Consider the following 26,392-nt stretch of genomic DNA (forward strand, 5'->3'; position numbering starts at 1 on the left):
TCTTTCATTCATGAAAGTGAGCTTTTGGAGATTTCCCTGACAGATTACCAAGGAAGAGTAGAACCCTGGCTTTGGATGGTTTGAAGCAGCTTAAGATATTTCTAAATGTTTCATTTGAGTTTTGTTCTATTATTTCTAAGGATTTAGCACTTTTTTTTAAAGGGAAGCTATCTGCATGTTTAGAAATACAAACTGCTTTAGATCATAGTTTCTTCACACTTTTCAGTCTAAAGAAATTAGGGTTGGACACTTTGATGGTCTCTTAAACTTTTTTATTTACTTACCACAGATTTACTTTGCGTGAGTAGTGAGTCTCTTGCAGCTTTTGTCTTTTCTCCTGTGAAAGATACAGTTTGCTGGAAAATGTCCAACCAAATTTAAAATGTATATACTCAAGTTGGCACAGGATGTTTTCTTTTAACAAGCTATTAGTTATCATCTATTGTATTTTCAGCATCCTAAATTTTCAAGTGAACGGGTACAGAGAGTAGGAGAATTCCTAGAACATTTGAGCAAATACAGACCTGTGACTATCGTGCTCCTGTTAAATAAGTCTTTAAGACCTTGAAATGCTTCTCTTAAATATAAGATTAATCTTTTTGTATATTATAAAGAGAATTCATAGAATCCACAATTTATTTTTAAAAATGCTGAAATATAAGGTTCATAGAGACAGAAGGGGTTAAAGACAATTGACTTGCTGCCCTTGTCAACAAGTAGAAGTGAGGTTATGAAGGGATTTTGTTTTGCTATTTATAAAACATACACTTGCTCCAAAATTAAATGCATGCAAGAAGTGTATCTACTTGCATGTTTTTCTCTGGAAAAAGATAATTACTGTGTTTGTGCATGCTGATCAGTTAATTTTGTGTGAGAACAACTAAAGACAATTTCTATGTTGAGGTTATTCAAAGTAACTAATAATAAGCATAGAGATGATGGGAAATTTTATGCAATGCATGCTATTTCATGTATCTCATTTCGAAAACAATCCTTTATGGGGAAAAAGTTCTGAAATCCTAAAGGTTGTTGTAATTTAAAGAAAATAGTCTGCTCTTCTCCCCACATCCATATGACATGCTCCAGATGGGTTTGCAATGTTCACACTATCAATGATAGTGAAAGAAAACCAGTCAGGCCTCTTTCACTTGTCTAATTGCAAGGTGAAATCATTGGGGTTTGTTGCTTTGGGGTTTTTTTGTCTGTGTGTTTAAAGCAAAGAGAAATTGGGTTATTTCCAATCACAGCATCCGACACCAAATTACAGCGCCTGAGCACAGTGGTCTGGAGTGCTCAGGTCCAGCAGGGGACAGGGTAGGGAATTTGCTCATTATTTGTCACAGGAGACTGGTGACTGTCCCCTTTCCCTGTGGCACACACATTCCTTGGCATCTCTCACTGCTCTGGTGGGATGAAGCCTCGGGTGGGTTCAGGGAGGCTCTTAGCAGGGGAAGAAACCCTTTTGGGGGATGTGATGGGCAGCACTGAGTTATCTGCCAGCACTTTGACTCAGTGACCCCGATGTTCCTGCAGAGCTTGGCACCTTCTTGCACCTGCCTGGGCAAGGAAGAGAGTGCTGCTGCCGCGAGGAGTCCCAGGGCCTCCCAGGCCAGAGGAGAGCGGGCGGGATGGCCTCCATCTTCCGGAGTGAGGAGATGAGCCTGAGGCAGCTCTTCCTGCAGGTGGAGGCTGCCTACTGCTGCGTGGCTGAGCTGGGGGAGCTGGGGCTGGTCCAGTTCAGAGATGTGAGTAGTGCCTGGCTGGCATGCTGAGCTGTTGGAGAGGTGCCCCGGGGTGTGCTTGTCCCTCCCTCAAAGCACTTGGGAAAGATGCACCTGTAGGGAGGCCAAAAAGTCCATGGTGAGAGCGGGATTTCCCAAGGCTGATCTGAAACCCAAACATCATACCAAGACCCACCTGTCCCTGAGTCCCCACCCTTGTGCCTTCTGCACAACCTTAGAGCCACCCTTTGCATCATCAGGACCCAGAAGTGTCTCCATGAAGGCCCCTCTGTGACTCTTGTTGTGGGCAAGGCCACCAGGTCCATAAGTAACCCAACAGGATTTCCCTGCCAGCAGGACCCTCTCACACCCAGTGGTGCTTGCCATCTGCACCAAAGGCACTTGTTCTCTGCTAATGTTCAAAAATGAGCACACCACTGTGCAGCCTTCAGCCCCAGGCTTGTTTTCCCTCCTGTTTTTAGCTGAATGTGAATGTCAACAGCTTCCAGAGAAAGTTTGTGAATGAAGTGAGAAGGTGCGAATCCTTGGAGAGAATCCTGCGTGAGTAAACGCTTGTCAGATGCAATCGGCTTCCTGCCAACTGGTGGTGTGGGATTTGTTTCTTTAAGTGCTCTCACACTGGGGAGCAGAATTAGTGGCAAAATGGTGATTGTTTTCATCTGAGCCCCTGGAAATGTTTTCCATGCATCAGCTAATTACCACTTCACCCCATATGGGCAATAAATTTTTGCCCTTGTTTTGAAAATGGTTAACTGAACTTAAAACTATTAATTAGCTTTTATAAAATCACAAGATAAATCTGGGGCTGGTCCAGATAACCTCCTACACCAGTGCACCAGGTGTTGGCACACACTTCTTCTGGCCAAGGGCTTCAGCCTTGGGATAAGTCCTTAAAAAGCAAGCAGCAGAGCTTGTGATTCCCACTGTCTTGTGGATGTGTGTCCTGGGAGCTTTGCACTCTCCCCATGGTGCCCACTGTACCCATGGTGGCAGCACCTGGCATTGTTGGCCTAGCAGTGGAGCTTTCTGTGTGCCTTACTCACTGCCCCAAATAAAGGGGGCCATGGTGGCCTCTTGTGCCAGGGCTGAGGGCTGCCCATGTGGGAATGGGCACGGTGACTTCAGAGGAATCAGCACCTCCGCTGAGAAAGGAGGCTGAGGGTGTTAATTCCTTGGTGGCTGTGTATATGCACTGGGATGATGACACTCATGTATCAGTTAATCTTGTCACAGCTCCACAGGATGCCTTGGTCCTGGCTGAGCAACAAGCTGGTGACCAGGATGATGCACTAGGGATGATTCTGTGTTGAGAGTTCTGTGCCCTTTCCTTGCAGGTTTTCTGGAAAATGAGATGGAAGATAATGTTGAGATAGTCAAAGGAGAAAAGTACCCAGAGACACCCCTGCCTCGGGAGATGATTGATATGGAGGTACAGAATTTGGGGTGGAGCCAGGAGAGGGAAGGGTAGTGCACAGCAGGGGTTGTCAGTGTGATGTGCTCAGTAGAACCCTCCCTGTGAGGAAGAGTGAGGCTGCCACAACTCTCCCTGACCCAGGAGAGGCTCCCCATGTTGCTGCCTCAGCACTTAGGCTGAGGCTGGTCCTGCTGCCTGTTCCTAAAGGAGCCCAGTCTTTTTACCATGCCCTGTGAAACATCCCTCTGGTTCCTCATATTAATGAAAAAGTATTGCTTTCACAGAATGCCTCTTCATCAATAGGAGAGAATAAAAAGGGTTTGGTGTGAGAGAATAGGAAGGGTTTGGTGTTTTACCAAGAGACCTGATGTTGGAACCCACTTCACTGCATAAGAATCCCAGGACTGCCTGTCCTGCTGGGAGTGTGGTTGTGATGCTGGGGCCTGACACAAACACTTGGGCCTGGCTTTTGGATGTGCAAGGGATGGTTTATTCCAGCCCAGCTGGTAGCAGGACTAGAATAAAGCTTGTCATTACTGACAGGGTAATTTTAAAATGCTGCATATGAAGGTGAACTAGATAGGAAAATCAAGCTTTTCAAGGGCTTCAGCTTCACAAGCAATTTGGTTTCCTGTTGTATTCCCAGCCCCATATCATCACCTAATTTTTGACCTATGATAATGAACCTAAACCAATGTAGGTTGCTTTTGTAGTCAGTACAATGACAGCCAGTCAGTCTGGGGTGTGAGATGTCTGTGAGGAACCACAGGGATACCCAACCAGGCTGAGACACCTACACCACACACACACCTGTGCTTGGGTCAGGGGCATCAGAACTCCAATGCCAGAAGAGGACAATACATCCATCAGGGAATGTTTGCAATGGAAAAGTGAAGTGATGCACTGGCATTGATGAATGTCTTCCTACAAAAAGTGTTTTTATCAAACTATTTGTTGAATATTTCTGTATTCTTCCTTGAAAAAAAAAAAAAAAAAAAAAAACCAAACCAAAACTGTTGTTTGAGATTTGGTATCAGCTTGGGAAAGAGCCACTGATCTGCTTCAGAGTTTTTCTGGATGTGCTTGGACCCTAAACAGACAGTGCTGGAGAAACTTGAAGCTGAGCTGCTGGAAGCCAACCAGAACCAGCAAACATTGAAGCAGAACTTCCTTGAGCTGACAGAGCTCAAACATCTGCTGAAGAAAACCCAGGATTTCTTCGAGGTGAGAGGCCTCTTTGCTCTTCCAACAGAGATGTGGAAAGTTCTTTAAAGTACTTGCACTTTAATTTGGTGTTTGTGGCTTTTAGAGGTCTTTACCACAAGCCATGATGAGGTTTGCAAAAACACCTCAGTCACTTTGGGACCTGCATTGCTTTGTGAGTCAGTGGGGCTCAAAAACTTAGCTCACAGATCTCTTTGAAAATAGCATTAATGCTTTTCCATTGCTAAGATATAGCTTACTTTTATTAGTTTTCCTTTGGTCTTATCTCCATGGAAATCTCCATGGAAAGCTACCTTTGGGGGAAAGTTTTTAAGAGAAAAATGTGAAAATAATTTTCAAACTGGCAGTGCTGAAGAGTGTTTTGTAAAACTGATGTTTTCCAGGCAGAAACCAATCTGCCAGATGATTTCTTTAGTGAAGACACATCTGGACTGCTGGAGCTGAGAAGCACTCCTGCTGCTGCAGCTGCCAAGCTGGGGTGGGTATTGGTGATGGTCTCCAGCCTGGCCAGACTTCCCACCTGTGCTGCATTGCTGTGACACTGGCACAGCTTCCTTCAGCCTCTTAGCAGAGGGTGCCCACCAGCCTCCTCTGCACAGCTGTTTCATGAAGATAAGAGAGTGACTGTCCTCAGAAACTGTGATCAAAACTATGGTCAGGTTATGGGTCAGTGGGAGAAATGGACTTCTGCTTCCAGGCCACCAATTCCCAGTGATCCCTTAGTCAGTATTGACTGAAAATTGCTATCTTAAGGCACCTCACCCATGGCTTCTGGACTCAGGCATCTGGTCCTCATGGATGGATGTCTAACCACAGAAAAAGCCATGCTATTGCACTGGGCTGCAGTCTGATGCTTTCTCAGAAAAGCAAAACAGGAGAGTAAAGATAAACCAACACTTCAAAATTTCTACCTTCTGCCTCTGCCATTCAGACACTCTCATTTTTGTGACTTCAGGCATCTCTCCATTCTTCCATTTCTAGCCAGAATTTTCTCTTCACCTTCACCTGTTGATCTAGGAAAGTTGTTTTGTTTTTTTTTTAAAGAAAGAACCATAGAATAAAGTCAGTAGCTTGAGATAAAAGCCAGGCTTGAGCAGGGAAGGTTTTCCTAGAAGTGCCTGCAGCCGGGCCCTGGCTAGCATAGACTAGAAAACAAGGGCTTGTGAAATCACGTGTGCTACAGGTTCTAAAAGGCATTGGAATGGGCTTGTAATTAATTTATCTTGTAACTCTGCTCAGATTCACAGCAGGGGTAATAAAGAGGGAAAGGATGATCCCTTTTGAGCGTTTACTGTGGCGAGCCTGCAGGGGAAACATTTACCTGAGGTACACAGAAATGGACACCCCCATGGAGGACCCTGTGACAGTAGGTACCAACCTGGTTGTGCTTTCCTTTGCCCTGTGTCTGAGGGCAGCCCGTAGGGCAAGTGTGGGACAGTTTGAGGATGGGACAAATTTCTCTGACATTGCTTTCCCCTTTTGCTACTGTTGACGTGGTTTCCTTTTCCTGATGCGCACAAGGCCTCACAGGGCAGCTGTATTACAGGGACCACCATGGAGGTGGACTGTGGCTGTCCCCACCTGGAATTAGCCATGGAGGGTCAGTTCCCCTTGGTGTCTTTGGGGTGAACCCCATTCCTCAGTGGAACTCTGTCCCCTTTGCTCCTTCCCCCATATCCCAGAGCTGCTGCCCAGGCCTGTTTCCTGAAAGAGCATTTGGGGAAAACACTGCTGATGGGAAACTGGGGATAGGGGATAAAAGCAACCAGTGGAGAGGATGCCAACAAAAAAGATGCCAACTTTTCTGCACTGGACTTTGGGTGTGTTAAATTCTGCTTGAATTGTGTGTTGCAGAGAGAAGAGGTGAAGAAGAATGTGTTCATTATCTTCTATCAAGGAGAACAGCTTAAACAAAAAATCAAGAAGATTTGTGATGGGTAAGGCAGGCCTGTGGGCAAGCCACAATGTCTCCCCTAGAGGTGGTTACTGGCAGTCTGGTCTGGCTGAATTTGGAGCTAGATTTCAGATCTCCAGCTGTCAGCTCTGCAACCAGCCTCCCTTCCCCTCCTCAGCTCTGCTGCTCCTAATCATGAAAGACATCCATCACCTTGGCACTTGGAACTAGAGATCCTACATTTTCTAAGGTGGCATTCAACTCTTGGGAGCTTCAGCTGCTACGTTTTTTACTTGGAGCATCTAAAAAGGGATTCTTTAAAAAATACCCAGCACTCTTCCCCTGAAAATCAGGGTCCCTAACTTGAGGACTGGAAACATGGTAATACTCAGCTTGCTCTCAAGCCTTCCTGCATTTCTTCATAGAAAGATGATGCTGTAGTTTATTCAACTCTTTCCCAAAGCCTTTGAGCAATATCTGTGTAATCAGAGACAGAGCCCAGGAGAGAAATGAAAGCTTCATACAACCTGACTTGTTTCCACCCTGTTAAGCATCTTGAAAAGATAATTCAGGTTGAATATTTTGTTACTCTTTCATAACACTGATGACCAATGAGCTTTGTTGCAGTGTAAATCAGATTTGATGAGAGGATCTGTCTGCTGTCACCAAGCCCATTTCAGGTACAGCTCCTCAGCCAGGCAAGGCCAGCCAAGAGCCTGCAGGGAGAGGCTGAGCAATTCCTCTTCCCTGACATCTGCACTCAGGGCAGGCCTTTCCTTACATCCTGCCTTTCATCAGAATAAAAGTAGGTAGATCTTTCACCCAGCTGGCATGACTGACTTCAGTCCCAAGAAGGGACAGAACCCTGGGGTCTGTTAGCAATTCCTGCATTGCAAATGGGGCCCTCCAAGGTACCTTCTATGAGCAGTGCAGGGCAAGGACCACCAAGAGGGAAATTCAGCCCTCCTGAGGTGGCATCTCTCTGTGAAGCAGTCATGGACATGAGGAAGACTCCCAGCTCTCATCACTGATTTCTGATCCAGTAGCTCAGACATATAGGGAGTTGTACCATAGCCATTGTGCAGGATCAGACTGCTGCTGCCGGTGACCTTTGAGTTTTCAGCAAGCCTCATTCTCTTTCTGGATTAAAATTTCCTGCCTATAATAGAATCATAGAACAATTTGAGTTGGAATGAATTTTAAAGATCATTTCAACGGCCCTGCCATAGGCAGGGACACCTTCCACTATCCCAGGTTGCTCAAAGCCCCATCCAGCCTGGCCTTGAACACTGCCAAGGATGGGGCATCCCCAACTTCTCTGTGGCACCCTGTGCCAGTGCCTCACCACCCTCACAGTAAAGAGCTTCTTCTAATATTCAGCCTCAGCCTACTCTCAGTTTAAAGCCATTCCCCTTATGTCCTCTCACTACCTGCCCTTGTAAAAGGTCCCTCTCCAGCTTTCTTGTAAGCCTCTTTAGGTACTGGAAGGTGTGGTAATGTCTCCCTGGAGCCTTTCCTTCTCCAGGCTGAACAACCCCAATTTTCTCAGCCTTTCCACATAGCAGAGGTGCTTCATCCCTTTGAGCATCTTCCTGGCCCTTCTTTGGACTTGCTTCATCAGGCCCACGTGCCTTTTATGTCTCATTTCTTTGCCTGCTTTTTAAATGCTGTTTAGACCCCTTCTCCCCTTCTGCATGGGCAGTTGTTGGTGGGGAATGCTTCCCATTGGATTTTCCCCTGTGCCTTGCAAGCCACCATGTTATACATTTAGAACTGGCTGGGGTTGCCCATAGAGTGCTGCAAGTTCTCCATTTTGGATGTCATTTTTTCCCCCTGCAGCATTTAAAATTCCCTGCAGTCAAAAGCCAAAGACTTTTTTCCTGGGATGTGAGTAAAAGAGCAAGCAACACAATGCCTGTCAACATATTCATTGTTGATGGACACCAAAATCTCCCAAACCATAGGCACAGCCTTCTGCAGCTAAGGGTCAGGCAGTGCTGGAAATGTGAGCAGATCCCTCAGGGGATCAACCTCAGGATCCAACAGGGAGGTTGTGTATGCAAAGATTCTAGGAGCTAGTGTTGCAGATGTGTGTGGTGGTAGGTTTGTAGGAAGGAACTTAGACTAATTTCTCTCAGGCCCTTCTAACCGAAGGAAACTACACCTACCAAAGACAAATCCACAGAACACTCTTTGCAGTGCTAATGAAGTCATATTTTATGTTCCTTCTTAATTTCAAATTTTTTGGTTGTTAATATACCCAACTATTCGGATGTTTTCCTGTGTGGCAGATTTCTAAATGTATTAATCCTCTGGCCCTCCTTTTGTGCTCTGTGGTCCATCAGCCATCACTGGTACCCAGGCCAAGACACCTTAGTCTGGTCCACCTTTAATGCAGGCATGACTACACCTAAAGCACATGGCAGTGTTGTTCCAGCCCCAGCAGGATATTTCTGCTTAGCTCTAAGTCATCATTCATGACAAGTAAATATCCTGCAAAAATCATGGGACTGGTCTGAGCCAGCCTCCTGCAAGGCAGGCTAAGATTTGTTTGCAGAGCTGTGTGCCTCAGGTTACGCTTGTAGTCCCTGCTTGATTCTAATTGCTAACATTAGTCTGCCAATTTCATGAGCATTAAGTCCATGCACAAATTTATTAGTGAAAGGTGTAGAGGGAGCAGGAAGGAGGAAAACGTAAGAATTTTTCTTTTCCTCCTTTTCTTGCGGCTGCCTCAGTACTAATGTGAATACTAAGCTGAGTTTATCAATGTAAGGATTCCCTGCTGAATTCTCCTGGAGCTTTCAGAGATGTCTGTGCCATTAGGGCAAAGCTGATACTCAGTATGCAAAATGGCTGTTAAAAGATCAAAGCAGCACTGCTGCAATAACGTTATTGGGAATGGGGGAACTGTACAGCATGGAGGAATAGGCTTTCAAGTTTGATTAAAAATCCTTATTAAAGATGAACTAAGAGCTGTGAAGAATAAGAAGATGGAAATAATTAGGTAGGGTGAATAACCTTTGGAAATGAATACCAGGTGTTGAGTGAGGAGAAATTCAATTCTGGAAAGGAAAGTTTAGCTGAAGAGCACGTGCTGTCATTACACACAGCTCTGGGCTGATCTCTAGGAAAGTGCAGCATGTTCTGTTCAATTTGCAACTGTACTCACTTGTATGTGTGCTGGAACTGATTTTGTAGAGCAGGTGGTAAAATATCCTGTGCTCAAACAGAGGCTGGGGAATGATGCTTATCTGCACACAGAGCCTGTACATTTTTGTCTCTTTAACAGGGATAGAACCCTATGACCCTGTTACATCTTTTAATTCATCTCATGTGCAGAAAGCCAGCCCTTCAGCAACCCTTACTCAGCATATCCATGGCAGGATGGTGGAAGTTTGTTGCCTTAGGTCAGGGGCAGGAGATCTCTGCTCTGCAAAGAGGAAGGATCTCTTCCTGCAGATCTGATGGGCAGTATCAAAGTGGCAGGGGTGGCACATGCACTAGTTATCACTGAACAAGCCAAGAAGTAACAAAAAGGAGGGATGTCTGCTATTGTAGTTACTGCAGCACCTTAGCTCAGCCCAGGCTTACAGGCAGAGAGCAGCAGCAGTGCACTCTGTGGCCTCTAAGGTCCTGGGGGGAACTCCTTGTGCCCACTGTTGTGCATGAAGAGTACTCTGGGACTTGCTTTGCAGGCAGGACAGGTAGCTGCATGCTTCTCAGAGAGACATGCAACTCATTTCTAATTGTCTGTGCTGGGATCATGTGGTGTCCAGCACTGCAGTGTGCTGTGCTGGTGGAAGCACCTTTGCACCAGAGTGACCTGCAGCTGTGCTAGAGAAGGTTGAGTTCTGTGCTATAGCTGAAGCAGTACCTGTGTGGAGCTAAGACTTTCACTCATGTTAGAATCCCACTTTAGTCCTTCTTATACCACACTAAACCAAACCACTGAGTCTTCCAAACAGAATCTTGGGGGTAAGCTTATAAAAGCTTTCATACTGGTTATCTAAGCTGATGTAACAGACACGCTCTCAGGTGTTTAAAACCATTCCATTGTTCCCAAGGTGTCTAGGCAAACAGGTGGACCAGAAGCATACAGCCATTCTCCTATTTTATCCTGAAAATACCGTCCTTTTGTTTGCTTGCTTGCTTGCTTGTTTGTTTTTGCAGGGTTATTTACTATATGCAGCCTGCCCGCACAAAGGGCGTCTGCTTGCAGTGCAGCAGTAGCTCAGCTGCCTTCTCCCAGTGCCTGCAGGAGGGTACTGCAGACAGGCACATGGTACTTTTCCAACCTTGGTGCAACAGGGACATCTGTTGGCTACTGTGTTAGCGAGGCTGCCTTTGCCAGGGTGGGTTTTCCTTGAGTCTCAATTCAGGCAGCTTGTGGACAGAAGGGAGGTGTCTACATGACCTCTGTATGACATCAGGTCCTTGTATCACCTCAGACAAGGAGAGTAGTTTTTCAGCTAGAGCAGGTAAGGGGATCCTTATTCTCATCAAGGGATAAAGGTACCTATTTGCACCTTTCTGCGAGACCAGGTGCAGCTTTGTGGTATGTGAATATACTGCTGGGTCCGGAAGAAGTCCAGTGTCCCTGCCTTTGAGCTGAGAGTACAGAGGAAAAAAAAACTCAGTCAGGTTTTATATAAAATTTACATTAAATAACAGGTATTTTTCAATTCTCTCTTACTGAGGCTAGATTTCGTGCCACAGTCTACCCTTGTCCGGAGTCTGCCACTGAGCGCCGAGAAATGCTTGATGGAGTCAACACAAGAATCGAGGATTTAAACACAGTGAGTGGCAGTGGCTTCACTGAGGACTGAATCCTACCAGTGGGACCTGCCCAGATATTTGTCCTGTCTGAAATCATGTTGCAGATTACACAGGTTGTCCTCCCAATGCCATATATCATTATCTCCATCGTTCACTTATGCAGCAGCACTGCAGTGGCCACATGATGCACGCAGGTCCCAAGACCATGAACTGTAGTTCTACTCATGGGTGTGATATTCCCCAGGTTTGTGGCACAGAGCTGCCTGCAGGAGATACCAGCTCGAGAGCATGTGGTGAGATGTGGCCAGTCTGTAAGGGAGAGGAGCCAATCCCACTGCTAAGTAACCCCCAGTGGTCTCCTCTACACTTACAGTGACTCAGGACCATGCAGGGAGAGTTCTTGGTGAGCAGCACTGTGCAGCTAGTGTTGAGTGATCCTGTGTCCACACCTGCAGATGCTGCTCTCCAGGATACCCCACACATTCATGCAAATAGTTCCTTTCCATCAACCCTCTCCAATTAACTGAGTAACTCCTGCCCCCTGTGCTTCCCTGTCTTGAGTGTTGCCCTGTGTTGTGCTTGCAGGTGATAACACAAACCGAGTCCCACCGCCAACGACTGCTGCATGAGGCAGCAGCCAACCTGTGGGCCTGGGGGATCAAGGTGAAGAAAATCAAGGCCATCTACCACATCCTGAACTGCTGCAACATTGATGTCACCCAGCAGTGTGTCATTGCAGAGATCTGGTTCCCAGTGGCTGATGCTGACCGGATAAAAAGAGCTCTCCATCAAGGAATGGTAAGAGAGGAACAGTTTGGGTGCTTGAAGCTCTCACCCACACTGAATTATTTATGTGTTGAACATATGTTCAGACAGGTCTGGTACTGTAATGTGTCCCTTTTCTGAGTCGAGGTTGTCCCATTGTCATTTGACCTTTCATCTTTTGATAGAGCTTAAGGTCAGCATTAAATGTTAGCAGGTTTGTGACAGGCCCTTGAGCCAGAAGTGGTGTTGTGGGGCCAATTCTACTATCCACTCTGTGTCTGTCCTTGTCACTGTGTTTGTAGGAACGCAGTGGCTCCACGATTGCCCCCATCCTCACTGCCATACACACCAAGATGGCACCACCCACCTTCAACAGGACCAACAAGTTCACAGCTGGGTTTCAGAACATCGTGGATGCATATGGTGTGGGCAACTACAGGGAGATGAACCCAGGTGAGAAACACTCAGCTACATACATCTGGTTTGCATGAGCCAAAGTAAAGCCTTTGAGCTTTCTCACTATCCTAAAAAATGTACTCACTGCTGATTGAGAAATCTGTGCCATATTGGAACTGTTTGGTGTTTAGGCATGGATTTTCTCAGGCAAAGAATTTGGCTGTTGGTCTTCAATGAATGATTGTGATGGAAATAAGGAACTATACAAATATAGGATGGAGAACAAATGGTGAGGTAGCTGGTCTGAGGAAAAGAACTAAGCTTCTCAGGAAAAATGTAAGTTGAGCTCACTGTGTTGAGGCAAAGAAGGCCAAAAGGACCTGAAAAAAGTTTGAAACAATAGTAGAGAATTTCAGACCACTGAGAATTAATGGAAACCTAGAAATGGGGGCCTATGTGAAAGGGTGAGATTAACTCAGATTGTTGAGGCAGAGCAGGTTGAGAAACATGATAGTAACCTTCAAATACATTTTTGTGCTGCAAAACAGAATTCAGTTGTCTACTCATGGTGTTTATTATGGTGAGGTAAGAAGCAAAGGATAAAACTGCAAGGAAGGTACAGGTCATACAACTGAACATTCTCTGTGATGCTAAAGCCAGTTCTGCACTAGATCTGACTGCCTGGTGTGTAGGGGAGGAACTGAGGAGACCTTTTAGGGCAGCACCTGTAAGGAATGGCCTGCTGGGGTAGACTGTTTCTTTGATGAGGCCTTTTTGTTTAGAGAGAGCTGAGCTTCTTGGCCTTTCTCTCCTGCAGCTCCCTACACCATCATTACCTTCCCCTTCTTGTTTGCGGTGATGTTTGGGGACTGTGGCCACGGCGCTGTCATGCTGGGCTTTGCACTCTGGATGGTCATTAATGAGAAGAGCCTTTTGGCCCAGAAAAGCACTAATGAGGTGAGTACCAGGGGTAGGCTCATCAGCCCCACTGGATAAAGGGGGCATCCAGCCTCCCAAGGGCTGTGGAGATGGTTCAAAGATACCTGTGAGGCAGAGGTTTGGCAATTCTACCTACTCATACACCCAAGGGACCCAAAATTTCCTACGCATAATTGTATATGCACAGACTAGTAAAATCATGTCTGCTGTTGGTTGAGGCCCACAGACTGATGGGCCTGCAGGTACTTTGGTCACTGGCACTGCCTTCTCCCCCTGCAGATCTGGAACACCTTTTTCAGCGGGCGCTACCTGATCCTGCTCATGGGCATATTCTCCATGTACACTGGCTTCATCTACAATGACTGCTTCTCCAAATCATTCAACTTCTTTGGTTCTTCCTGGCACATCATCCCCATGTTTAAAAATAACACTTGGAAGTAAGTGCTAAATGTAGGAAGGAAGTAAAAACACACCAAATGGAGCATGTAGGCTTGGAAAGAGAGACTGCCTGTGTGGGGAAGGGAAAGAGAGACTGCCTGTGTGGATGCAGCCATGAATGAATCAGAGGTTTTGTCTGACACACACAGATGAACTCACTATTGAAATGGAAATGTAGAGTCCCCGGGAACACGCCTGTTTGTTCAGGCACTGATGTGCATAAAAATCTGCAGGTGTCCAGGACTGATGCATAGAGAATTATCAGTGTGAGGGAGGCTGCCATTGTGTGGGGTCCATTTGCATGCACACAAGTGCAGGATAACAGGTCACAGAAAGGCTGGAGTCAGCTACAGATATCCTGTGGTAGTCCTCAGCACACCTCACATAAATATACTGTGGGCTTTAATGGAGAGAGTAAGCTGCAAGGGTCATTTCCCTTTTTTCTTGTAGTAAGGATGTGCTTCTAGAAAATACAGTGCTGCAGTTGAATCCAGCAACCCCAGGAGTCTACTCTGGAAATCCATATCCATTTGGAATAGATCCGGTAATTAAATTAAATTGCTCTAAGATAATTTGTATTTCAATCCTGTTTCTGCTTATCAGGTACATCAGTAGCTCCCTGCACTCTCTCCTGAAGCTGTGCTTTTCACTTCTTGCTCTTTGTTCCTTACATAGTTGTGGTTTAACCCCCGCCAGCAGCCAAGCCCCACACAGTCCCTTGCTCACTCCCTCACCAGTGGGATCAGGGAGAGAATTGGAAGGGTGAAAGCTGGAAAACTCATGGGTGGAGATACAGACAGTTTGACAGGGAAAGCAAAAGCTGTGCACACAAGTAAAGAATGAAATCATCTACTCCATGGGCAGGCGGGAGCTGAGCCATCTCCAGGAGAGCAGGACCCCATCACATGTGATGGTGACTTGGGAGGACAAACACCATCGCTCCAAACATCCCTCCTTCCTCCCTCTTCCCTCCAGTTTATACAATGAGCATGATGCCATATGGTCTGGGATATTCCTTTGGTCATTTTGGGTCACCTGTGCTGTCTCTGTCTCCTCCCACCCTCCTGTGCTCCCCCCAGTTCCTCACCAGCCTCATGAAAAGCAGCAAAGGCCTTGGCTCTGTGTAAGCCCTGCTCAGCAATAACAAAAACATCTCCATACTATCTAACCTGTGTTTACAAATCCAAAATACACCCCCAAATCAGCCACCATGAAGAAAAATGTCTCTAACCCAGGCAAAATCAGCCCATTCCACCCCTTATTCCACACTATTTACATCATGCTCAGGTACCACACTATTCAATACAACTTCATTAACCACCACTCACCCCCCCAGTCATCAATCCTTCTGATGCTTTCCTTTAGCAATTAGCAATTGATATATTGCTAACAGCTCTGCAGCAAAATAGTAAACAGGAAGGAAGTTTGATTTTTCTGGAGAGTGGTCTTGTGCTACAGTTTTTTTTCTACTACAGATCTCCTGAGCTCTGTTTCCTTACTTGAGTACTTAAGCCATTCCAGAGATTGCTCATCAGTTTGAAGGCAAACTTCCAAATTGCATGCAGTCTATTTGTTGCATGGAATGTGAAATAAATGGCAGTATTATTTAACTTAGCCACATTTTCTTCTCTGTGTCCTATTTCCCTTTTTCTTGTTGTTGTGTCTTTATCATGTATTGAAATGTACTTTTTCACATCAAGCTTTCCTGTTTCAATCTTCATATTAGTCAAATAACCCCAATCCCTGCTGGTTACACTCTCCTTTCAATTGGTCACCCAAAGGAACTCTGTCCTCCCCTGGTTCTCAGAGACATTGACCTTGTAGTCAGTTTTTTATAAACTCAGCTCTAAAGCTCTGCACGGGATGTGGGCAGTCTGGTTCAGAAAATCATGCCAGAAGCAGCTGAGTTTTCTGCATGTTGCCCTAATTTAGGCTGACCTAGACCTCTTCCAGCCTGGCTTCTCCCTGTTCAAGAGTGTAAAAGTCCTGGCTGGGAGGGAAGAATGGCTGAACAAGTGCTGGAAGGAAAGGAGTGGATGGGAAGCACCAGCTTCCAGATAATCTCTGAGATTATCTGTGTTGTCTGCCCTGAAGGATGGATGGCTCTTTGCATTTTGCAAATCTTGATGGCATGACTGAGGTGTATCTTGGAAAGAAACTCACCCTGATATGGAGAAGCTAGACAGTCTCTTTGGTGTCCAGAGAAAAGGCAAAGCGTGTCAAACAAACATGCAAAAGCTAAGGTTTTACCCTCCAAATAACCCTCCTTTCTCTTCAGGTACTATGCTTAGTGTCTGAAAACTGCTGTCTACTTATTGTCTCTGAGGACAGAAGACTTTGGGGTCTAGAAAGTTTGAGAAGAAAGGAGAAGCAACCCTGAAGCTCTGTAGCATACAAAAGGCAGGACTGAGAAGGGATGTATGTCCTAACATAAAAAAGTCAGTGCAGAGAGGCAGGCAATAAGCAGATCTCCATGGCCAAAGAGTTGAAAAGAGTTTTTTCTGTTCAAACAAAAAGTTTGAAAATGCTCTGTCCTCAGTGCTTCTCTGGTGAGGCTGGAACTAATTTTGGTTGCAGGAGGGATTTTCTCATGCCTTTCCACTTTTGCTGAAGATGATGACTCAGCCTAAGGACAGGAAATGACACAGAAAATATTTAGGTTCTGCTACCAGCCTCTGCAGAGGTTTCTGGAGGACTGAAGCAAAGTCATAGGATCATTTTACATCCTTGTTATTTCCTTTGTTAAACAAGTTTAATACTTTATACGTTTTAGATTAATACCTTGGCAGAGTGAAAAGTAATAAAAGAAACATCTAGATTTCTGTGCATTGCTACCCTCTTACTAGAACTGGTAGGAGTAAATTGATGATGCCAAAGCAACAACTTCCACAAACCTTTTATTGAACAAACACCTGAAAATCTTGTTCTCTCTCTCTCTCTCCTTGTCCCTTTACCCAAAGATCTGGAATGTTGCAACAAACAAGCTGACTTTCCTGAACTCCTACAAAATGAAGATGTCGGTTGTCATAGGGATTGTGCACATGGTTTTTGGGGTGGTACTCAGTCTCTTCAACCACATGTAAGTTCATTTCAGCAGCCCTGTTCCTGCAGCAGCACACAAGTCCTCATCACTAAACTGGTGTCCTTTATTGAGAGAAAGTCATATTTTGGAGTGATGATAAGAACTTTGACCTCTCCCTGGTGTGGGTAGTAATGTCCCATACACTGGCTGACTCACACAATGTTTGATATACAGTACTAAGTCCAAAGGACATAATATGCTAAATCCAAAGCCATAACATTGCAGGTATTTTCTTCAATAAACTCTCTTTTTAACTTACTTTCTAATATTCTGCAGAAATATTGAAACACACTAAATTAAAAAGATGTAGCACCTCCCACTATTGACAACTCTTCTCTTGAACGACAAGCTCTTTTGGCCTAAACCTAAACACACTGAAATCTTGCAGAGCATGTGCATTTTGCCTAGCTTAGCAGCTCTTGGTCAGGATTTGTGGGTGTACTCATCTACATTTTGCAACAGCAAATAAAAAATGGTGTTAGAGTGCAGGGGCTGATACTATTGTGTTGAGAGACTCTCCAAAGCTGCAGTGTATATAGTGACCTTCAAGGGTAGAAAGTGTTCTATACCTTTCTTAGCATATAATAAATATATATAATTGTATACCTTTATATTATATATAAATGTATATATTTATAGTATATATATTGTGTTATCTATATATATATTATTTATTATACATAATTATATACCTTTCTTGGCATATAACGTTCAACTTTGTGAATAAGACATTTTTTGAAAATTGTCTTTTACTTCGGTGTAATAATCTTTTGAGTTGCTGAGATACTGGTGGGTCAAGTATAAAAACCTGAAGATAATCAGTATAACAGAGCTTCTGTATTTAAACAATGGCTTTCACTGATAAAGCTTGTAATTATGGACTTCTTTCTTGGCTAGTGATAGTTGTAAATTTGTTAGGTTATTTTCCAAAAATTAAGTACTTCCATACTTGGGTGCAAACTTGTATTAATATCTAGTGTATTAACTCTAGTTTTCTTTCCTGATTCTTTCCAGCTACTTCAGGAAATACATAAACATTGTCCTTCAGTTCATTCCAGAGATGATTTTTATTATCTCTCTTTTTGGCTACCTGGTCTTCATGATTATTTTCAAATGGTGTCATTTTGATGTCTATTCATCCCAGAGTGCACCAAGCATCCTCATCCACTTTATCAACATGTTTCTGTTCAACTATGGTGACACTTCAAATGCTCCATTGTATGTGCATCAGGTATGGATCAAGCAGCCTGAATCCACTGTAGTTTTGTATTTGCAGTGGGTGTTGTGGAGAAGTGGGCACAAAGATACAGGCTCAGAAGCTCAATCACAAGTGCCAGTCACAAAAGTAAAGTTTATTCTTCTGGTATTTGTGTTGGTCTTGTCAACAGGGAGAGGAAAGCAGCTATCAATCAGTGATGCAGAGGAAATCTCTTTCCTAGTGTCATTCTGACAAGAATAATGATGCAGTGGGAGATACTATTGGGGGGAAAAAATCAAAGTGTGACTAGAGATACAAAGCTGTGTATTGCAGGCATGCTGTCCTGCAGTCTGGTCACAATGCTAGAGACATCTTCCTTTCTTCCTATAAGATAAGTTCCTGTTTCATCTTTGGAAAGCTTTAATATTTGACATTTTCACCTAGAAAAGTAGAAGTAGCTAGAGGATTTTCTGGCAGCTTTTTGTCAGAAATAACTCTTCTTGGGAGTTCACTTAAAACAAAAAAGGCAAGCAAAATAATATCCCTCAAGAGGAAACTTGCTTTAAAGTCATCTCTATTTATATTCTCAGGACATGGAATTTTTTTCTTTGATTGATTTTACATCAGCAGCATCAATGAATAATCTGCAAGCAAGTGCTGCATCCAGCTACATGTGTACAGCCACATCTATACAGTTGCACACTGGGCACCCCAACATGAGCTCAATTTTAGGGACAGCTGGTGAGTCAGAACTAATAGAGAGCCCTGATCAGCTCCAAGAAACCATGTTGAGGATTCAGGAGAGTTTGGAAAAACACAGTCTTCCCATCCTTTAGATAAGACTGTTTTTTGTAACAACCCAAAGCTCTCCCAAGGTGTCAATTTTTTTCTTACATTCCTGGCCCCCTGCCCCACCAGGAACAGAATGTGCCATCTGCCGGGGTAGTCTGAATGAAAATATTGCATGAGCCCAATCATGAGGTGATCAGACATCTGGGCCAGCTTTAAAAAAATGCAGAAGTTGTCATTTAAGGTTTTCTTTGCTTGTTTTGATGTTGCTGTTTTCTGAATGTACCAACAGTTTTGTCAGGACAGCAACAGGGGTGCCATACTGCAGTGTAAGAACACCTTATATTGTGGGGACAATCTGTTACCAAACCCAAGCTATGGGGATTAAATTCCTTGTGGAATTGCAGATGTGGAGTAAATCCAGGGCAAGACTTGAATGACTTGGCTCTTATTGCAGCCTTTCTACACTGATCAAAGCCAGGCAGCCTGACTGACTCACTCAGAGTTAGAACATTCACTTGGGACACTGAGTAACCAGGTTCAAGTCAGTAGCATGAGATTTTGGTAAATTAACCCTTTTCAGCATGAAAACCTTTTATCTCCAGGTCTCCAACCATCTCTAGATGAATGTGCTTTCTGGAGCCTTAAGCACTATACATTTATTCTTATTCTCACAAGCAGAGGATACACAGCCACATACAACAAATACAACAGGGAGTTGAGTTGTATTTGTTGTATTTAAAATATTACCATTATATAGACGCAGCTTTCTAACCATAAACCTAGTTGGCTAAATGAAGTAAAGCAAGTTTTTGCTCTTGTTTTGTCTTTTAGAAAGAAGTGCAGAGTTTCTTAGTCATATTTGCTCTGATTGCTGTTCCCTGGATGCTCCTCATTAAACCTTTCATCCTCCGAGCCAACCACCAGAAAGCACAGCGCATGGTAAGGGATGTGGGTCAGCTTGGGGGGATTCAGTACTGCAAAGACAAAGCTGGGGAGACAGACCCCAAAAACTCTTTGCAATGATGTAATTCTACATTTCTCTGAGCTCAGGTTTTCTCTGAGAATTTCCAAGTGTGCTTTTTGCCACATATGCCCACGACATGTGTATGGACATGTCTAAACCATCTAAACTAGAATCAGAGAACGGCTAAATTTGGAAGGGATCACTGGAGGTCATCTGGTCCAAACTCCCTGCTGAAACAGCATTACCTAGGGCTCATTACTCAGGTTTGTGTCCAGACAGTTTTTGAATATCTCCAGTGAAGGAAACATTTCCGAGGAAGCAGGAGCTTTGCTGGCAAGGACATACCCTATTTGTTAAGCTGACACCAAGGTCTTTCACCTGCTCTATCCAAAACCAGAGAAGATTCAGAAGATTGAAGTGCTCATAAAGGAAAGACAGGGAAAATACCTCAGTTGTCAGTCCACAATCTCCACTAACCATTAGTTTGCTCTCTGTAGAAATGGGGCACCTGTGAAAGTCCTGGCCATAGAGAGAGCAACAGTGTTTGAATGAGAGGTTTGATTTAAAAGCTGTTGCCTGCTTTCTGGTAGTTCTTTCTTCCTTAAGTGATTGCCTTCACATTAACAGAGCCCTCCTTCCCATGGGCTCTGTGGTTTGCCCACAGCTTCCCTACACACAGCTGTGGCAGCTGCAGCTTCCCAGCTGATCATTAATTCTCTCCATTACTGCACTAACAGGACTTTACTTGTCAGTCAAGATTTACTTCTCTTTATAGTTAGAATTAGGGGCTGGAGTACCATTTATAGGGCACAGATGTTTCCATTTGAAGAAAGAGATGCTGGTTTTGCTGCTTGACCTTTTCCAACCCAGTCACTTCTGACCTATAATTGAAAGCCAGGTCCCTGGGAGACCTTTTCAGCCCTGCCTCTGCACTGTAATTTCTTATTTTGTCATTCTTCTGGGATTTGGATGAAGGCTTGCCATGGCTGACTCCATCTCCTGCTTTTATGCCAGAAACATCTGACAGGTTTTCCCCACCTCCTATTGTGCCCCCATATTTCTATTCCTAATTTTCGTATGTTAGCTGTCTGATCACATCCTCCATTCCCCTAGATTTATATGTTTGCAGCAGAGTCTGTTTTCTGTGCTGACATTCAGGTAAAGCAAAGATAAAGCTGGTGTGACAATCATTGCTGCTGCACTAGGAAACAATATGTTGTCAGGAGACCTTTCCCATGAAACCTGCTGGAGGCTATAAAGGGTGACAAGGCAGAATCTGACAGAAGCCATGAGGTCTCTATTTAGTTATGCTGTATAATAGGACTATTAAATCAGGCTGTTCAGGCCTCTAGAAAAGTCCTGTAAATAATAATTGTAGAGAATTTGACACAAGGTTTTTGCCAATTTAAAGCGAATCAAGAGTTTGAATTTGATTTCTGCCTGTATCCAAGAACTGTGTGACCTTCATCAAGTCACATGATCCTCTCAGGCTTTGTTGCTCTTTTGCTTGACACTAATTCCTTTGATTTGCACCCATCTAATTAGGATCATCAGCCTTAAAATTACCTCGGTTTTCTCATTTGCTAAAAGCGATGGGTCTTCTCAGGGTGGGATCAAAGAATGCATTGTGGCACTAGAAACTAGCTACAATATAGCTCGCTGGAATCACTGGAAAATGTTCTAGGATGGAAAACATTTAGGTATTATTAGCCATTTGGTGGGAATGTTCAATTTCTGTTGTCCTTGATGACTGTTGTTGAAAGTGTCTTCATGTTCATGATACAATCCTTCACTCGTTACCCATCATGAGGTTATTGAGGGAGTTCTGTGCCATGGACTTCTTCATTTTGGTATCAACCAAGCATACTGCATTTTGTTTCTGAAAGCTCCGTTCTCAAGCCATCTCAGGAAATTCAGGAGGTGAAAATGAGGTAGATGTCCCAGAGACCAATCACTCCAAGAAAGCTTCCCAGGGAGACCACAGTGGTGGCCATGGAGGACATGAGGGTGAGGATGAAGAGGTAAGAAACTTTGGACAGAAAATTATTCAGACAAACATAATAGTAGAAGACAAAAGTCAAGCAGAAGACTTTTGCAGAGTTGCCAGGCCTTCTTTCTAACAAGATATCAACACATACTGTTGTAACAGTTTGTGTTTTCAAACAGAATAGGGTTTGAACTTTGATTGAATTAATTCCTCTAAACTTTTCCTTTGGTTTTGCTGGTGGTGGCACACATTCTTGCAAGACTCAAGCTTTTACAAACCTCTGGGTTTTGCTTCCTCAGGGGTGGTTGTTCACTTCTACATTGCACCCAGAGAAGGTCAACTCTTTCCCAAGAGTCAGTGAACTTTCCTTCCTCTAAATTGCAAAGAAGCATTTAAAGTTGGCAGCCAGAATTGTTGACTAGGGAGAGAATCCTTCCTTTGGCAGATATTGTCAAGAGCTTCTACAGTAGGAAGCAACACAGGAGAAAGTGACAAAAATATTTGTAGCAGATGGGAGTATCAACAATATTGAGTGTGGATAGGACTGGCTGTCCCCAGTCACAGGGAATCTTCACAGATTTGCTTATTCATTATTATGTGATACAGTTATTCAGTGATATCTCCCAAAATGTGTATGCCCAAAGGCAGATAGTCTGAAAGCCCCTATTTTACATAAGAATTTCTGTCTCTATAAGAAATTGCAGAGATTGGCAGCAACTGGATTGACACTTAAGGATTTGAAATTGTAAGAGTGGAATGTGAGCTGTTCCCCAAACATCTAGTTTTCACTGGAATTGTATTTCCCCAGTGAGAATGTATGGGGAGATCATACAGAAGTGACACTTTTCAGAGCAGTTTCTTTTCCTGGGAAATACCTTTGTGTTGCTCAGGACATAGCAAGGACAGGAGTAAGAAGAGCCTTTGGTGGAGTGTTGCTCTGCTAACCAGAAAGCCCTGAAATGAGAACTAATAAAACTTCTTTGGTTTTATATGTTGTTTCAGTTCAATTTTGGAGACATATTTGTCCACCAGGCTATCCACACCATTGAATACTGCCTTGGCTGCATCTCCAACACAGCCTCCTACCTGCGACTCTGGGCGCTGAGCTTGGCCCATGCACGTGAGTGATTGTCCTCCTTTAGTGTCCTCACCATGCTGGTCATGGCTTCTGCTGGTGTTTGACTATTCCTGCAAATTTCTTCATGAAATCCAAGCTTCTCCTTGTGGACATTTATGTGTGAGGATGTTTTGCTTCTGGTTAGATCACTCCAAGTGTTTCATGGTGGGCATCTCAGTTTTCAGAGGTGATCCCTGACAGCTCTGACTGCATTCACTGGCTTGGGGCAGTTTCCTGCACTGCTCTTCCTGCACTGCTCTTTTAGTCACCCTTCTGAAATACTCCTCATGGTGTGTGCATGGTGGGAGGTGCAGCCCGCTTGTCTAGTCCAGTCCATGGAGGTGAAGGCAGTATGGGAGCCATAGCTGCTTTTCCCCAGAAGCACTTGCTGTAGCCTTAGGGTATGCAGATGAATGCCAAAATTACTTGAAACGGTAATTTTGATTCTGTTCAGCAAACAAGAAAGAAGAGGTCTGGCTCAAGAGCTTCTGGAATTTGTTATTTTCACTGCGATTTTTCCCAGAAACATTCAGTGGAACATCACATTCCATGAGAAATGTACAGAATTTCAATGTCTTTTGTCTTGGTTTGTGATAAAAACAGATGCTCAAATACTAGAAATTGCCTCAGGCTGGAACTTAGATTTTTCAATGTTTCTATTTTTTCTAAAATGCTTTTTATTAATATTGCTGTAATGCCTCTGGCTAGGGGTTGCACCTGCCCTAAAGAATTGTGCACACAAAAAAAGGAAAACAGAAAGGGGGTGGGAGGCAAGGAGGGGGGCTATGATGTGGCATGCCATGGATTGACAGGGCTGAGCTGTACTTCTTGGCACAGAAATGAGCTTAGTAAGAGTGGAGTGGAAGTTGATACATATTAGCTTTACAAGTAGAACAGATACCCAAATAAAATAAAGCAACTAAAAGCTTAGCTAAGGGCATACATATTCTACAAACTGGGAAAAGGGGGTGAGCTGGCAGACTGCCTGCTGTGTCTGTCTGTAGCTGCTGCTCAGCACTCTTTTCCTTTTATCTCCATCTGCAGAGCTGTCAGAGGTCCTTTGGACCATGGTGATGCACAATGGGCTCAGCAGCAGCGGCTGGGCAGGCCTCATCGCCATCTTCATCATCTTCGCGGCATTCGCGGTGCTGACGGTGGCCATCCTGCTGGTCATGGAGGGACTCTCGGCCTTCCTGCACGCCCTGCGTCTGCACTGGTACGGGCAGGGCTCCTCTGGAGCTTTTCCAGATCAGGCTGTGGGAGGGAACAAGGCTGTGGGAACAGCTGGGCACAGTGTCAGACATGCCATGCCAGTGCTTTAGACCATTGGTTCTCTTTGGCAAATGAAGTGAGGGAGACTCTTCCAAAGGGAGCTCAGAGATCCCTGCTTTGACCTGCTCCCTGGAGCAACCTGCTTGTCCTCCTGCACCCGTGGTGGTTGTCAGCATGTGAGGCAAATGGCAACCTGCAGTTCTTTCCTGGTAACCATGCAGAGCCACTGAGGCCTCTTTGACCTGCACAACAGAGCCCGAAGGCAGCACAGCCACACCACTGGCTGTGTATCCCTCCCAAGGATCTAACAAGACAGCTGGCAAGGGCAGCAAGAGTTCAGCTGGTGGTGCAAAACCTGATGAAAACCTGGGTCTGTGCTTGTGTCATCAGCCCAAGCTGAGCTTCAGGCTGCTTAAGCTTTGTGGCAAACCAGCTCCAAGTTAGCCCCTGTCGGCCTTAACTGATCATCAGGGCAGGCAAGGAAAGTGAGGGGGACCCACCATCAGACGTGAGCAAGACCAAGGTGACCAAACACCCTTCACCACCACCGTTCAGTGTTCTACCTGAGCCCCAAGCTGTGGCCTTTTTCACCATGTCCTAGCACAAATCATAAACACTGCCAAACCATGGTGCAGGTGCTTGTTATTGTGCAGGGAAGAGGAAGTGTCTGTCTCCCTCCAGTATAATTAGCAGGTGGTTATCCCAGCTCTCAGAGCTTCTAGAAGCAGGTTTACCAGGCAAGGTTCTGCTCATTGGCCTCATGATGACATTTCCAGTCTGGCTCCACAGAAAGTCAGAGCTGATGTGTGCCATGTTGCTCCCTGGGCTGCCTGTGTCTCACTGCTGCTCCCATAAAGGCCTACATTCGCAGCTTAGAGTCAGCAATTTTCTTGTGGCCTCACTTTTCCCATGGTTGCAGTATTTCAGCCTCTTGGTCCTGCCTACAGGCAATACTGATGCCTTTCTCTGCTCCTCCCTAGGGTGGAATTTCAGAACAAGTTCTACGTGGGAGCTGGGTACAAATTTTCTCCATTCTCCTTCAATCACATCATCAATGGCACTGCAGAAGAGTAAAACCAGTGCATCACTGTTTCCCTCCTCAGACCTGCCTCTGTTTCCTTGTGGTGGCTTACCCACAGAGTAGGATAGACGGGATGAAAGAGAATGGGGCATGGCCCTTGAAAGAAGAGCTGCAGATGAATATGTCCTAGCTGCATTCCAATATACTACTTTATCAGCTAAGAGATAACCTGTATCAGCTGGTCTGGCTGGAGCCTTGGCTAAGACTCCATTGATGTCTGCAAGTTCCTGGTCCTCAGCATTTGATGGGGTCAGCTGCCTACTGCTTGGTTGAAAAAAGGAGATGCAGCTTTGGAATTAAATTGGTTATTAACAATTGACTCACAAGCGTTCTGCTCCATTTGCTGCCCTGTCGTTGTGGTATATTTCTTTCCAAGGAAAATATGTTTTGTGTGTGGTTGATCGTATGATGTAATTAAGTCCCTTATAAGATTACAGCCCTTCATTTAGCACACAATGCAAACCATCTCAAAGACAGATCGTATTGCAGACTTGCAATTTTCTACATGCTTTACTAGAACAACCCCCTTTTTATCTGATTTGCTCCAGGGCTTGACAGCATTGGATTATAGAAATGTACACACATCATCACTTAACAAAAGTGTTAGTTTTGAGCTGTGTAAACAAAAGTTTCCACATTGGCAGCCATTTTATTTATCTCGATTGACTTGTTTGTCACTGAAGATGCAAGATGTGCTGTATTTTTCAAGATGGGTTGTTAAAGCAGATTGTGCAGAAATGCTAATATCTAATGAACAGAAAGAAAAGTGGAATCAAAACAGTTGGCATGAATTTGAAGTACTGATGTGCTGTGATCTTCTGAAATATTCATGAATTACTAATCCTTCAAACTGAATAATGTTAATCATAACAGGCTATGATTTTTTAACCTGAAATATGTAAAGAAAACAGAGTACACCAAGGGATTTGAAGTGGACAGTGCTCCCTTCTAAGTTCTGTGACCGAACAAGCCCTTATTTTCAAAACTCACTGCCTTGATATCCAGCTCCACCAAAAAACCCACATGGGAGTGTTCCCAGCAGGACACACAGTGTTATACTCATCACAGGTTATGTTTCTGCAGTAGTCAGGCTTGAGAATCACCTCCAGCTACAGTGACAGGAGAGAAAATACAGCCTCAAGCCAAGCAGTAGTCCTAGTTTTTCCCTTGGGGCCTCAAGAAGCCATACCAACCTTTTCAACAGCTTGGGCTCGGAGCAGCAGCTGGAGCTGAGAAGAGGTGGGCACAGGAGTGTGTCCATGACCCATGCATGGTCCCAGGTCACCAGTTCTTTGGGCATAAGTAACCTAT

The 26,392-nt window shown here is 44.5% G+C and overlaps 1 protein-coding gene across 2 annotated transcripts; it reads left to right on the forward strand.

Moving 5' to 3' along the window:
* Positions 1 to 1,628: 1,628 nt before the first annotated feature.
* Positions 1,629 to 25,074, forward strand: ATP6V0A4 (ATPase H+ transporting V0 subunit a4). Of its 2 annotated transcripts, XM_058022463.1 has the most exons (20): positions 1,629 to 1,745; positions 2,204 to 2,282; positions 3,077 to 3,171; positions 4,255 to 4,380; positions 4,764 to 4,858; positions 5,620 to 5,746; positions 6,235 to 6,317; positions 10,977 to 11,070; positions 11,636 to 11,848; positions 12,118 to 12,268; positions 13,029 to 13,168; positions 13,430 to 13,587; positions 14,039 to 14,132; positions 16,549 to 16,667; positions 17,685 to 17,901; positions 19,492 to 19,599; positions 21,511 to 21,645; positions 22,614 to 22,731; positions 23,773 to 23,944; positions 24,981 to 25,074. In XM_058022463.1, the coding sequence occupies exons 1-20, from the start codon at positions 1,629 to 1,631 to the stop codon at positions 25,072 to 25,074; spliced, it is 2,535 nt and encodes an 844-aa protein (XP_057878446.1). The 2 variants fall into 2 exon arrangements, with proteins under 2 accessions (XP_057878446.1, XP_057878447.1); XM_058022464.1 differs by lacking the exon at positions 21,511 to 21,645.
* The last annotated feature ends 1,318 nt before the right edge of the window (positions 25,075 to 26,392 follow it).

Source organism: Melospiza georgiana, chromosome 4, assembly GCF_028018845.1.
Source record: "Melospiza georgiana isolate bMelGeo1 chromosome 4, bMelGeo1.pri, whole genome shotgun sequence".
In the NCBI taxonomy this organism is placed as follows: Eukaryota; Metazoa; Chordata; class Aves; order Passeriformes; family Passerellidae; genus Melospiza; species Melospiza georgiana.